The sequence below is a fragment of the Salmo salar genome, chromosome 14 (genome assembly GCF_965601325.2).
Source record: "Salmo salar chromosome 14, fSalSal1, whole genome shotgun sequence".
Classification (NCBI taxonomy): domain Eukaryota; kingdom Metazoa; phylum Chordata; class Actinopteri; order Salmoniformes; family Salmonidae; genus Salmo; species Salmo salar.
Window position 1 is genome coordinate 26,760,729 of NC_138304.1, and position 12,178 is coordinate 26,772,906.

Here is a 12,178-nt window from a genome sequence, read left to right on the forward strand (position 1 = left end):
TGGAGAGGATCTGTGTCTGAACCATGTGCTCTCACTACTGGTGTCCCCTATGGTTCGGTTCTATGTCCTCTCCTTTTTCTCTTTCCATGAAGCCACTCGCTATTTTTAAAACAAGCCATAGAAAGTTGGTTGCAATTTCAATTTAATTCACCAGAAAAGACAGAACAAACAAAACTCAGATATACGTTTTTTTTATGTTTATAAAAAGGTATAATCTTCGTAAATTATATCATAAATACATAAATACACCAATCATAAATACGATTGGTGGAGGTGTCATACATGCAGCTAACTAAAACATATGGAAATATCTGTTCTACCCAAAATGAAAACCAACTATTTGCAGTATTACGCAAAAATGGAAGAGGAAAGTGGAAGGGGAAAAAAGTAAGGAACTTGTCTGTCGGCCCTGCATTAAAGACCATAATTGGTTCAAGAAAATTGTGATAAATAAAAAAGTATACCAGTTTCATTTAAGGACCAAAAAATTGACAGCCGTGCCATATAGATTGCAAAATAATTGGGAAGAGATTTTTGAGGTACCGATTCCATGGCACATGGTTTATGAACTGATGCGCAAAACTTAGCATTTTTTTATTTAAATTATACAGAATTCTTGCAACCAATATAATGTTATTTATATGGAGGATACAACCTTCCCAACTCTGCAGATTTTTCTGCGAAGAGGCAGAATCATTAGATCATTAGTTTTGGTACTGTCCATATGTAGCTTATTTTTGGTCACAGGCCCAGGAATGGCTGAAGAATTGCAATATTTACCTGGTGCACTACTGGGCGATCTGAAAAGTCATAGTCAATCGATTAATAATATAATACTTTCAGCAAAAATGTTTACTTTCAATTTACAATCTGTAGAAACAATGAGAATAGAAAGGTTCAGAACTTTTGTGAAACATCACAGCACAGTTATGTCAAATAGAAATCCAATATGGATGGTGTTAAGAGATTGATGGGATGGATTGAATGGAGCTGAAGTTTGGGACTAATAACAACTAATAACAACAAGATAACTAATGTAAAACATATTGTGCCCGTGAAACATATATAGGTTAAGAACTTTTTTGAAAAGAGCACAGTTTGAAAGATATGGCAAATAGAAATCAAAACGGATGAACATCATAAATATATGGGAGAGGTTGAGGGTAGAGGAAGGTCAAGAGTTAAAAACAAATAAAATGAAACTATTGTAAAATAGACTGTGTCCATAAAATGTATATAGTATGTATACGCTGGAAATACAGGCCTAAGCGTTGTTGTTCACTAGTTTGCTCCAATTGGGGGAGGGGTGGTAAGGTTGGAGGGTAATAAAGGAAATATATATTTTTAAAGATTGTGTGTGTGCGGGTGCGTATGTATGTATGTATGTATATTTGCAAAAAAATATATGGGGGATTGGAAGTGATGCAGACAATTACATTGGTGGAAGCTACAGTCTTTCTGCAATATTAAAGTTGATCTACCCCCTAATCTTTTTTTTGTCACTCGGCTCTGCCAGATCCTCACATGGTCTCTCCCATCATTGCTTTGCAGATTACACTTAACTACCCTTCTCCTTCCCCCTTCTGACACCCAGGTGGGGACACGCATCTATGCGTGCCTTGCATACATCTCAGCTTGGATGTCGGCCCACCACCTCAAACTCAACCTCGACAAAACAGAGCTGCTCTTCCTCCCGGGGAAGGCCTGCCCGCTCCAAGATCTCTCCATCATGGTTGACAACTCCACAGTATCCTCCTTCCAGAGTGCAATGAACCTTAGCGTGACCCTGGACAACACCTTGTCATTCTCTGCAAACATCAAAAAAGTGACTCGCTCCTGCAGGATCATAGTCTACAACATCCGTAGAGTAGGACCTTTCCTCACACAGGAAGCGGCGAAGGTCTTAATCCAGGCACTTGTAATTTCCTGTCTAGACTACTTTATCTCTGTTGGCTGGGCTCCCCGCTTGTGCCATCAAACCCCTGCAATTTATCCAGAATGCCACAGCCCGCCTGGTTTTCAACCTTCCTATATTCTCCCATGTCACTCTGCTCCTCTGCACACTCCACTGGCTTCCAGCCAAAGCTCGCATCCTCTTCAAGACCCTGGTGCTTGCCTATGGACCAGCAAGGGGAACTGCCCCTCTTTACCTTCAGGCTATGCTCAAACCCTACATCCCAACCCGAGCACTCTGTTCCGCCACATCTGGTCTCTTAGCCCTCCCACCTCTACGGGAGGGCAGCTCCCAATGCAGTCAAAGCTCTTCTTCCCCCTAAAGTCAAGACAGCAGAGTCCCTGCCCATCTTGCGAAATGTCTGAAACCCTACCTCTTTGAATAGTTCTTAAATAACTCTCACAGCGCCCCTGACGAACAGGGGACTGTTAACTAATCAAAACATGAAAACTATTACCATAGAAGACTATGCACGTGTTTTAATTCAGAACTCTGTGAAATAGTGTTGACAGTTGTACTCCAAAAATAAATCAACAGCAAATATCCCTCATTCTCTGTAAACAGAACTTGAAACTACAACCTGTGATGCATACTATGCACAGATTAGAAATATGGCAGTCTTCCAAATACAAAATAGCCTACGAGCATCATCCTACACAAAATGTAGTCATTAGTACAGATTGAAGATACACTGATGCTATCATAAATCACCTATACATGGCGTCCTAAGAATGATACTTCACACACAAGACAAGGTCTGCGTCCCAAATGGGTTCCCTATTACTAATATACTGCACTACTTTTGCTCATAGGGTAGTAGTGCACTACATAAGGAATAGGGTGATATTTGGGACGTATCGAAGGAGAGGCATCATCTCCATGACAGGATTCAGTATACATTCATTATGCACACAGTGGTTGACAAAATGAGGATGCAGCTAGAGAATGCATTGGATTCAATAAAGAGTGTTGTACTGTATACATTACAATGTACATAATAGCTCTATACATAAGGGACTGACTCGTGAGGTTACAGAGTTGTATAGCAATATACAGTATGTATAGCAGAAGCCTGACCCATTGACTCGTTAAACTATACAACCGTTATATGATCACTCTGATTATGATCAATCTTCCAGAGATAGTGTACTTCTACAGTAGTGAGAGATTACATGGACACTGGGCGTGACCAGAAAGCAGAACTCTAGATGTTTTCTTCCAACGCTAGTGAATTCTGTGCTTAAATTATGTGTTCCGAATCCAATTGCCAGTGAGCTATCGTAGAAAAGGTGGGTGGTGGCACAAGAGGATCTGGAGCAAAACCTCAACGGTTTGGTCCAGCTGGTAGACAGTGGTGGGAAAAAGTACCCAAATGTCACACTTGAGTAAAAGTGAACATACCTTAATCGAAAATGACTCAAGTAAAAGTAAAAGCCACCCAATAAAATGCTACTTGAGTAAAGAAAAACAGTATTTGGTTTTAAATATACATAAGTATCAAAAGTAGATATAATTGCTAAAATATACTTAAGTATCAAAAGTAAAAATCATTTCACATTCCTTATATTAAGCAAACCAGACGCCATGATTTACTTGTTGTTTTAATTCACGGATAGCCTGGGGCACATTCCAAGACTTCCACAATCATTGACAAAAGAAGCATGTGTTTAGTGAATCGGCCAGATCTCAGAGGCTGTATGGATGACCAGGGATTTTCTCTTGATAAGTGTGTGTGAATTGGACCATTTTCCTGACCAGCTAAGCATTGGAAATGTAACGAGTACTTTTGGGTGTCAGGGAAAATGTAGACTATTTTCTTTAGGAATGTAGTGGAGTAAAACTAAAAGTCATCAGAAATAGTAAAGTACAGATACACTAAAAAACCGACAGTGCATTTGGAAAGTATTCAGAATCCTTGACTTATTCCATATTGTTACGTTATAGCCTTATTCTAAAATATATTAAATCGTTTTTATTCCTCATCCATCTACACACAATACCCCATAATGATGACGCAAAAACAGGTTTGGCAGCGATCACAGCTTCGAGTCTTCTTGGGTATGACGCTACAAGCTTGGCACACCTGTATTTGGGGAGTTTCTCTCATTCTTCTCTGCAGATCAGCTCAAGCTCTGTCAAGTTGGATGGGGAGCGTTGCTGCACAGCTATTTTCAGGTCTCTCCAGAGATGTTCGATTGGGTTTAAGTCTGGGCTCTGGCTGGGCCACTCAAGGACATTCAGAGACTCGAAGCCATTGCTGCGGTGTTTTGGCTGTGTGCTTAGGGTAATTTTCCTGTTGGAAGTAGAACCTTCGCCCCAGTCTGAGGTCCTGAGAGCACTGGGGCAGGTTTTCATCAAGTATCTCTCTGTACTTTGCTCCGTTCATCTTTCCCTCGATCCTGACTAGTCTCCCAGTCCCTGCCCCTGAAAAACATCCCCACAGCATGATGCTGCCACCAACATGCTTCACCATAGGGATGGTGACATGTTTCCTCCAGAAGTGACACTTGGCATTCAGGCCAAAGAGTTAAATCATGGTTTCATCAGACCAGAGAATCTTTTTTCTCAGGGTCTGAGAGTCTTTAGCTGCTTTTTGGCAAACTCCAAGCGGGCTTCATGTTCCTTTAAGGAGTGGCTTCCGTCTGGACACTCTACCATAAAGGCCTGATTGGTGGAGTGCTACAGAAATGGTTGTCCATCTGGAAGATTCTCCCATCTCCACAGAGGAACTCTGGAGCTCTGACAGTGAACATCAGGTTCTTGGTCACCTCCCTGAACAAGACCCTTCTCCCCCGCTTGCTCAGTTTGGCCGGGCGGCCAGCACTAGGAAGAGTCTCGGTGGTTCCAAACTTCTTCCATTTAAGAATGATGGAGGCCACTGTGTTCTTGGACTTGTAAAGTTGCAGAAATGTTTTGGTACCCTTCCCCAGATCTATGCCTCGACACAACCCTGTCTCGGAGCTCTACGGACAATTCATTTGACCTCACATCTTGGTTTTTACTCTTACATAAACTGTTAACTGTGGGAACTTCTATAGGCAGGTGTGAGCCTTTCCAAATCATGTCCAATCAATTGAATTTACCACAGATGGACTCCAATCAAGTTGTAGAAACATCTCAAGGATGATCAATGGAAACAGAATGCACCTGAGCTCTATTTCGAGTCTCATAGCAAAGGTCTGAATACTTATATAAAAAAGGTATCTGTTTATTTTTAATACATTTGAAAAAAATTCTATAAATCTGTTTTCACTTTGTCATTATGGGGTATTGTGTGTAGATTGAGGGATTTTTTTAAAATCAATTTTAGAATAACGTAACAAAATGTGGAAAAAGTCAAGGGGTCTGTATACTTTCCGAACGCACTGTATATACTGTATACACTGAGGCTGCCTGGCTGCTCATTTGAAATGCAATCGTGTGTATTCCATTGTGAGATAGAGTACACACCTATTTATTCCTGGGTTTCTTTATTTTTACTATTTTCTACATAGTAGAATAATAGTGAAGACATCAAAACTATGATATAACACATATGTAATCATGTGGTACCAAAAAAGTGTTAAACAAATCAAAATATATTTTATAATTGAGATTCTTCAAAGTAGCCACCCTTTGCCTTGATGGCAGCTTTGCACACTCTTGGCATTCTCTCAACCAGCTTCATGAGGTAGTCACCTGGAATGCATTTCAATTAACAGGTGTGCTTTGCTAAAAGCTAATTTGTGGAATTTCTTTCCTTCTTAATGCATTTGAGCCAATCAATTGTGTTGTTACAAGGTAAGGGTGGTATACAGAAGATAGCCCTATTTGGTAAAATACCAAGTCCAAATACCAAGTTCAAAGAACTTTGAAAGTTTCTTCAAGTGCAGTCGCAAAAACCATCAAGCGCTATGATGAAACTGATTCTCATGAGGACCGCCACAGGAAAGGAAGACCCAGAGTTACCTGTAGAGGATAAGTTCATTAGAGTTAGCTGCACCTCAGAAATTGCAGCCCAAATAAATGCTTCACAGAGTTCAAGTAACAGACACATCTCAACATCAACTGTTCAGAGGAGACTGCATGAATCAGGCCTTCATGGTCGAATTGCTGCAAAGAAACCACTACTAAAAGACACCAATAAGAAGAAGAGACTTGCTTGGGCCAAGAAACACGAACAATGGACATTAGACCGGTGGAAATTTGTCCTGTGGTCTGATGAGTCCAAATTTGTGATTTTTGGTTCCAACCGCTCTGTCTTTGTGAGATGCAGAGTAGAACGTCTGTGTAGTTCCCACCATAAAGCATGGAGGAGGAGGTGTGGGGGTGCTTTGCTGGTGACACTGCCAGTGTTTTATTTACCAGCATGGCTACCACAGCATTCTGCAGTGATACGCCATCCCATCTGGTTCGCGCTTAGTGGGACTATCATTTGTTTTTCAACAGGACAATGACCCAACACACCTCCAGGCTGTGTAAGGGCTATTTGACCAAGAAGGAGAGTGATGGAGTGCTGCATCCGGTGACATGGTCTCCACAATCACCAACCTCAACCCAATTGAGATTCGTTGGACCACAAAATGAAGGAAAAGCAGCCAACAAGTGCTCAGCATGTTCGTAAACTCCTGTTGGAAAATAATTCCGGGTGAAGCTGGTTGACAGAATGCCAAGAGTGTGCAAAGCTGTCAAGGCAAAGGGTGGGTACTTTGAAGAATCTCAAATATAACATATATTTTGATTTGTTAAAAACAAATGGTTACTACATGATTCCATATGTTATTTCATGGTATTAATGTCTTCACTATTATTTTACAATATAGAAAATAGTAAAAATAAAGAAAAACCCTTGAATGAGTAGGCGTGTCCAAACTTTTCACTGGTACTGTAAGTGTCAATCCAAAGATGTGACGTATACAACAAACATCTGGACTTCTGATGATACATTTATGATAACAATGATTGTGGGGGCTGTCTTGTTAGACTTCAGTGCAGCTTTTGACATTATCGATCATAGTCTGCAGCTGGAAAAATGTATGTGTTATGGCTTTACACCCCCTGCTATAATGTGGATAAAGAGGGTGTTCTTTAATGGAAGCCTCTCAAACATAATCCAGGTTGAATCCGGAATTCCCTAGGATAGCTGTTTAGGCCCCTTGCTTTTTTCAATTTTTACTAACGACATGCCACTGACTTTGAGTAAAGCCAGAGTGTCTATGTATGCGGATGACTCAACACCATACACGTCAGCTACCACAGCGACCGAAATGACTGCAACACTTAACAAAGAGCTACAGTTAGTTTCAGAGTGGGAGGCAAGGAATATAGCCCTAAATATTTATAAAACTAAAAGCATTGTATTTGGGACAAAACATTCACTAAACCTCAACTAAATCTTGTAATAAATAATATGGAAATTGTGCAAGTTGAGATGACTAAACTGCTTGGAGTAACCCTATATTGTAAACTATCATGGTCAAAACATTGATACAGTAGTAGCTAAGAGGGGGAGAAGTCTGTCCATAATAAAGCGATGTTCTGCCTTCTTAACAACACTATCAACAAGGCAGGTCCTACAGGCGCTAGTTTTGTCACACCTGGACTACTGTTCAGCCGTGTGGTCAGGTGCCACAAAAAAAGGACAGCATGGCTGGCCCTTGGATGTACACAAAGAGCTAATGTTAATATCATGTCAATCTCTCCTGGCTCAAAGTGGAGGACAGATTGACTTCATCACTACTTTTATTTATGAGAGGTATTGACATGTTGAATGCACCGAGCTGTCGGCCTAAACTACTGGCACACAGCTCGGACACCCATGCATACTCCACAAGACATGCCACATCAGGTCTCTTCACAGTCCCCAAGTCCAGAACAGACTATGGGAGGTGCACAGTACTATATAGAGCCATGACTACATGGAACTCTATTCCACTTCAAGTAACTGCTGCAAGCAGTAAAATAATATTTTAAAAACACCTCACGGAACAGCGGGGACTGTGAAGCAACACAAACATGGGCACAGACACATGCATACACACACGATAACATATGCACTATACACACACACACACACACAGATTTAGTACTGTAGATATGTGGTAGTGGTGAAGTATGGGCCTGAGGGCACACAGTGTGTTGTGAAATCTGTGAATGTATCGTAATGTTTTTAAAATTGTATAAACCTGCCATAATTTTGCTGGACCCCAGGAAGAGTAGCTGCTGCCTTGGCAGCAGCTAATGGGGATCCATAATAAATACAAATACTGTATGTGGAGGTTTGACAGCCATATTATTAACCCTACAGCTGCAATTGAAAGGGGAAAACCTTACTGAAAAGCAATTTACATTGTGTGAGTAAAATAATACAGAAAATGCATTTGAAAAAAGGTTACTCATAATTCAGAAATAACTGAATTATTCAAACCATTTCCAACGTGAGTGTTTGGAGAAATATCTGATGGAAACCTGTTTGGATAAACAATTACAGAGTCATTGTGCTAATAATACACATGGTGATGATGTCATGTCATAACCGTTGTCAGGAACCAACATGGCTCACACTGGGTCTGATGAACTTCATTAACACACAGCCATTTATAAAACCTTGTCTGTGTCTCAAATGGCACCCTATTACCTATATACTGCACTACTTTGACCAGGGCTTCTGGTCCAAAGTAGTGCACTACATAAAGAATAGGGTGCCATTTGGGATGCCGCCCCTCAACTTTGCCTGATTTCCCCAGACTACTGTGCTCACTGCCGTGTCTCAACAATACCCTGTCTACTCTCTGAGGATACACACCCTGGTGGAGTCAGATCTACAGTATTCTCAATGCACCAGACAATGTGACATAACAATGATGAAACTAAATGGGGCGGCAGGTTGCCTAGTGGTTAGAGCGTTGGGCCAGTAACCAAAAGGTTGCTGGATCGAATCCCCGAGCTGAGAAGGTAAAAATATGTCGTTCTGCCCCTGAGCACTGTTCCCCATGCGCCGTGGATGTCAATTATGGCAGCCCCCCGCACCTCTCTGATTCAGAGGGGTTGGGTTAAATGCGGAAGACACATTTCAGTTGAAGGCATTCAGTTGTACAACTGAATTTCCCCTTTCCCTAAATACAAGTGTGGCAGTGTCAAGGAGTTACATAAGGAGTCAAGGGTGCAAGCCCCCATGAAATGTACATTATTGTAGATGATCATGCATGGCCAGGAGCTAAACAGAAAATCAATAAAACATAATATCACATGCAAATAATAATGCATGTGCGAACACACCCACATTAAATTAGCCCAGTCGCAGATAACATGTGGCCTACTGTAGACTGTGTGTGACTGGAACAGAATGGATACAAAAAAAATAGGATGGCACCAGAGAGAAATTGAATTGAGAATGGAAGCAATATCCACTAATAGCTTGTTACGACCCCTGTATTTAATTAAAGAAATTCTTGAAGTTAAAGCTCAATCTCATTAATAATGGATTTACAATGTGGTTTTATTCAATATCATGCCTCAGTATATGTTTCTATCAATAGATTTTGAACTTGATGTGGGTGAATTTACAATCCATTTCTTCTGACATGACATGCTTTTTGCAAAAGAGTGTGTATTGATGCCCTGGTCCACACACACACACACACACACACTCACACACACACACACACACACACACACACACACACACACACACACACACACACACACACACACACACACACACACACACACACACTCACACAATAAACACACAGCATACCCTCACCCTCAATGTTCAGAACCCAAATGTCTCAAATACATATTTGATATATTCTTAATTTAAGGAGATCAATGTGGTTTATTACTGTTCCTTTCCTCACACATAATGTACTTGTTTGTAAATAATAGGCTTAGTTGTAAAGAGTTTGCCATTTGTATACTAAGCTGGGCTACATAAATCTAGCCCTATACTGTATGGTGTGAGGAATTCAATTGAACATGCACAACTTCGAGCTCGCCATTGGACCAAGCACATTCACAAGGATACCACATCATGAAACATGATACCATTTTGTTTTACGACAGACTATTTTCTCTCCCTATGATTGTTTATTTAAGATATAACACCTATAACCCACCAAGAGGCTACTCAGGGTATGCTTCTCAAAATGCTTTGCAGTGCGCGTAAAACCTGAAATGTTAGACGTTCTATGGCAGTCGGTGCCTAATAATTAGTAACAGTAGACCCTCTTGGGCATGATGGGAGCTAAGTCTAGGCTATGAGGTACGTGCAGTCAGAAGTTAACACACGTAGGCTAATGGGGTGCTACTCTATTCATTCGAAAGAGCATATAAAACGCTTACCTCCAAATCTGCCCAAGCTGCAAGATGTGGGTGACGGATTGCGCGGACCATATGAATACTGAACAGGACGCCGACCTTTTCTTATTAGTCGGGGTTGCCGTGCTGCTGTTGCTGTTGGTTGTGGTGTTGCTCTTGCTCGCGGTGGATGCCTGTCTTTGAGGTGTGGACGGGTGGGCGCCCACATCTCCATGTGAAGCAGAACCACTCAGCAGCTTCCCGTCCATGTGGGATGAGCAGTTTGCCGCACCGGCGGCATTGGCGCTCTCGTCGGTGCTGAAATCGTGGACGAACCATCGGAAACTAAAGACTTGGACGGAGAACGACCCTAGCACAACAAAAAATAGCGTGAGCCCGAACCACCAGTAGTCGCGACGGAGGTAATAGTCGACAGAAAGCCAAATGTCGGTGCCTACATCGGCGAAATACACCACCACTGCAGCGAGAATCCATAGACAGTCCCATATCGTGTATTTTGTTTGCTGCTCTCTGCCAAGGCGAAGACATGTCGAATTAGAACCACAGCACCGCGATTCCCCATTCACGAATTCCCCATCCCCGGTTCCCGAATCCGGCTGCGATCCTGGAACGAGTCCTTGTACTGAGCCCGAGTGGTCCGAATTCTGCAAAGGCGTGAACGCTACATCGCTCTTTCTAATTTTCAATACCCCATCCGATTTAGCGGCCATTATCGTAGCTTTTTCTTTCTCCTCCAGCCAACACCGTCTTTTCTCCTCCCGTTTTCTCGTCTCCCCCTCGGCTTCTGTATTCCAGGCGAAGAGATACTGGGCTGGGCGACCTCCTCTTCCGCCAGCTACAGCGCCGCCTGTTCATAACAAAGCAACCCTACCGCTCGGCAGCGGGTACGAACCATATGCTCTCCCATGGCACAGACTTGAAACTATGACATCATTGCTTCGCAACTCTTCCTCAGTCGCTCCTCACCTCACATTTCTCCTCAATAGCCACAATAGAGCTACAGCATATTGCAATTCACTCTGATAGGCCTAATTAAACCAAATGTATAGGCTAATTAAAATATATATATATATCCCAAAGGACTGCAATAAAATGAATCGAAGGCCTGGCCAATATTTCAGGTAGGTTATACTTGACCAACGATGAGCAAAATACAATAGGCTATTAACCTAATCCAGACCCACTAGGCAAAAACTGGTTGAATCAACGTTGAATCCACATAATTTCAACCCCAAAATGCAATGTGATGACCGGTGAATCAACGTGGAAAACTGATTGGATTTGCAAAAAGTCATCAACTTCAGAGAATTTTGTATTTTTTCACCCAAACTTTAACCTAAATCACGTTGAATTCACGTTAGTTGACAACTCAACCAAATGTAAATAAAAACTAGACGTTGGACTGACGTCTGTGCCCAGTGAGGAGGGAATAGGGTTCTCCTGCTGCCACTATGAAATAATATAATAGCTATAAATAACTGTAGCAGTGACGCACGCACCCACTAGAAAGTGTTGATTTGTGGTTAAGTAGTCAATTATCCCACTATTCACATATGTAGCCTATTTCTCATCTGGGTATTCTGGTAAAGTGCGTACAACGGTTCAGCACCATGGACAGCTTCCGCGTCAACTCACTTTCATACTGTAGCCTACTGCTACCCTCATACAGAATGCGCCGGTAAGCAATCAAGTCCCGTCATTTATTACTAGAGGGTCCCGACACAGTCATTGACTGCGATTTTAATGAATGATCTCCTTAGTTATAACAGGCTATGCCTTGACCGTACGCACCATAGGCTATTTGAAGCACAGCCGCACAACCGCTATGATTTTGACACGCCCTCCTCGCAGCTTGGCTGCATGCATGGCCAGAGGACGACCAAGCGATATAACTGCACAACCTCAAAACATGACCACAGCCTTGCT

At 41.9% G+C, this 12,178-nt stretch overlaps 1 protein-coding gene across 1 annotated transcript in view; it reads right to left on the reverse strand.

Moving 5' to 3' along the window:
* The window catches only part of LOC106569249 (XK-related protein 4), a 72,191-nt gene extending 61,038 nt beyond the window's left edge, over positions 1 to 11,153 (reverse strand). The window contains exon 1 of the mRNA XM_045694106.2: positions 10,277 to 11,153. Within this exon, the coding sequence (XP_045550062.1) occupies positions 10,277 to 10,962 (686 nt within the window). The 5' untranslated portion in view covers positions 10,963 to 11,153. The remainder of the gene's footprint in view (positions 1 to 10,276) is intronic.
* Positions 11,154 to 12,178: the final 1,025 nt, after the last annotated feature.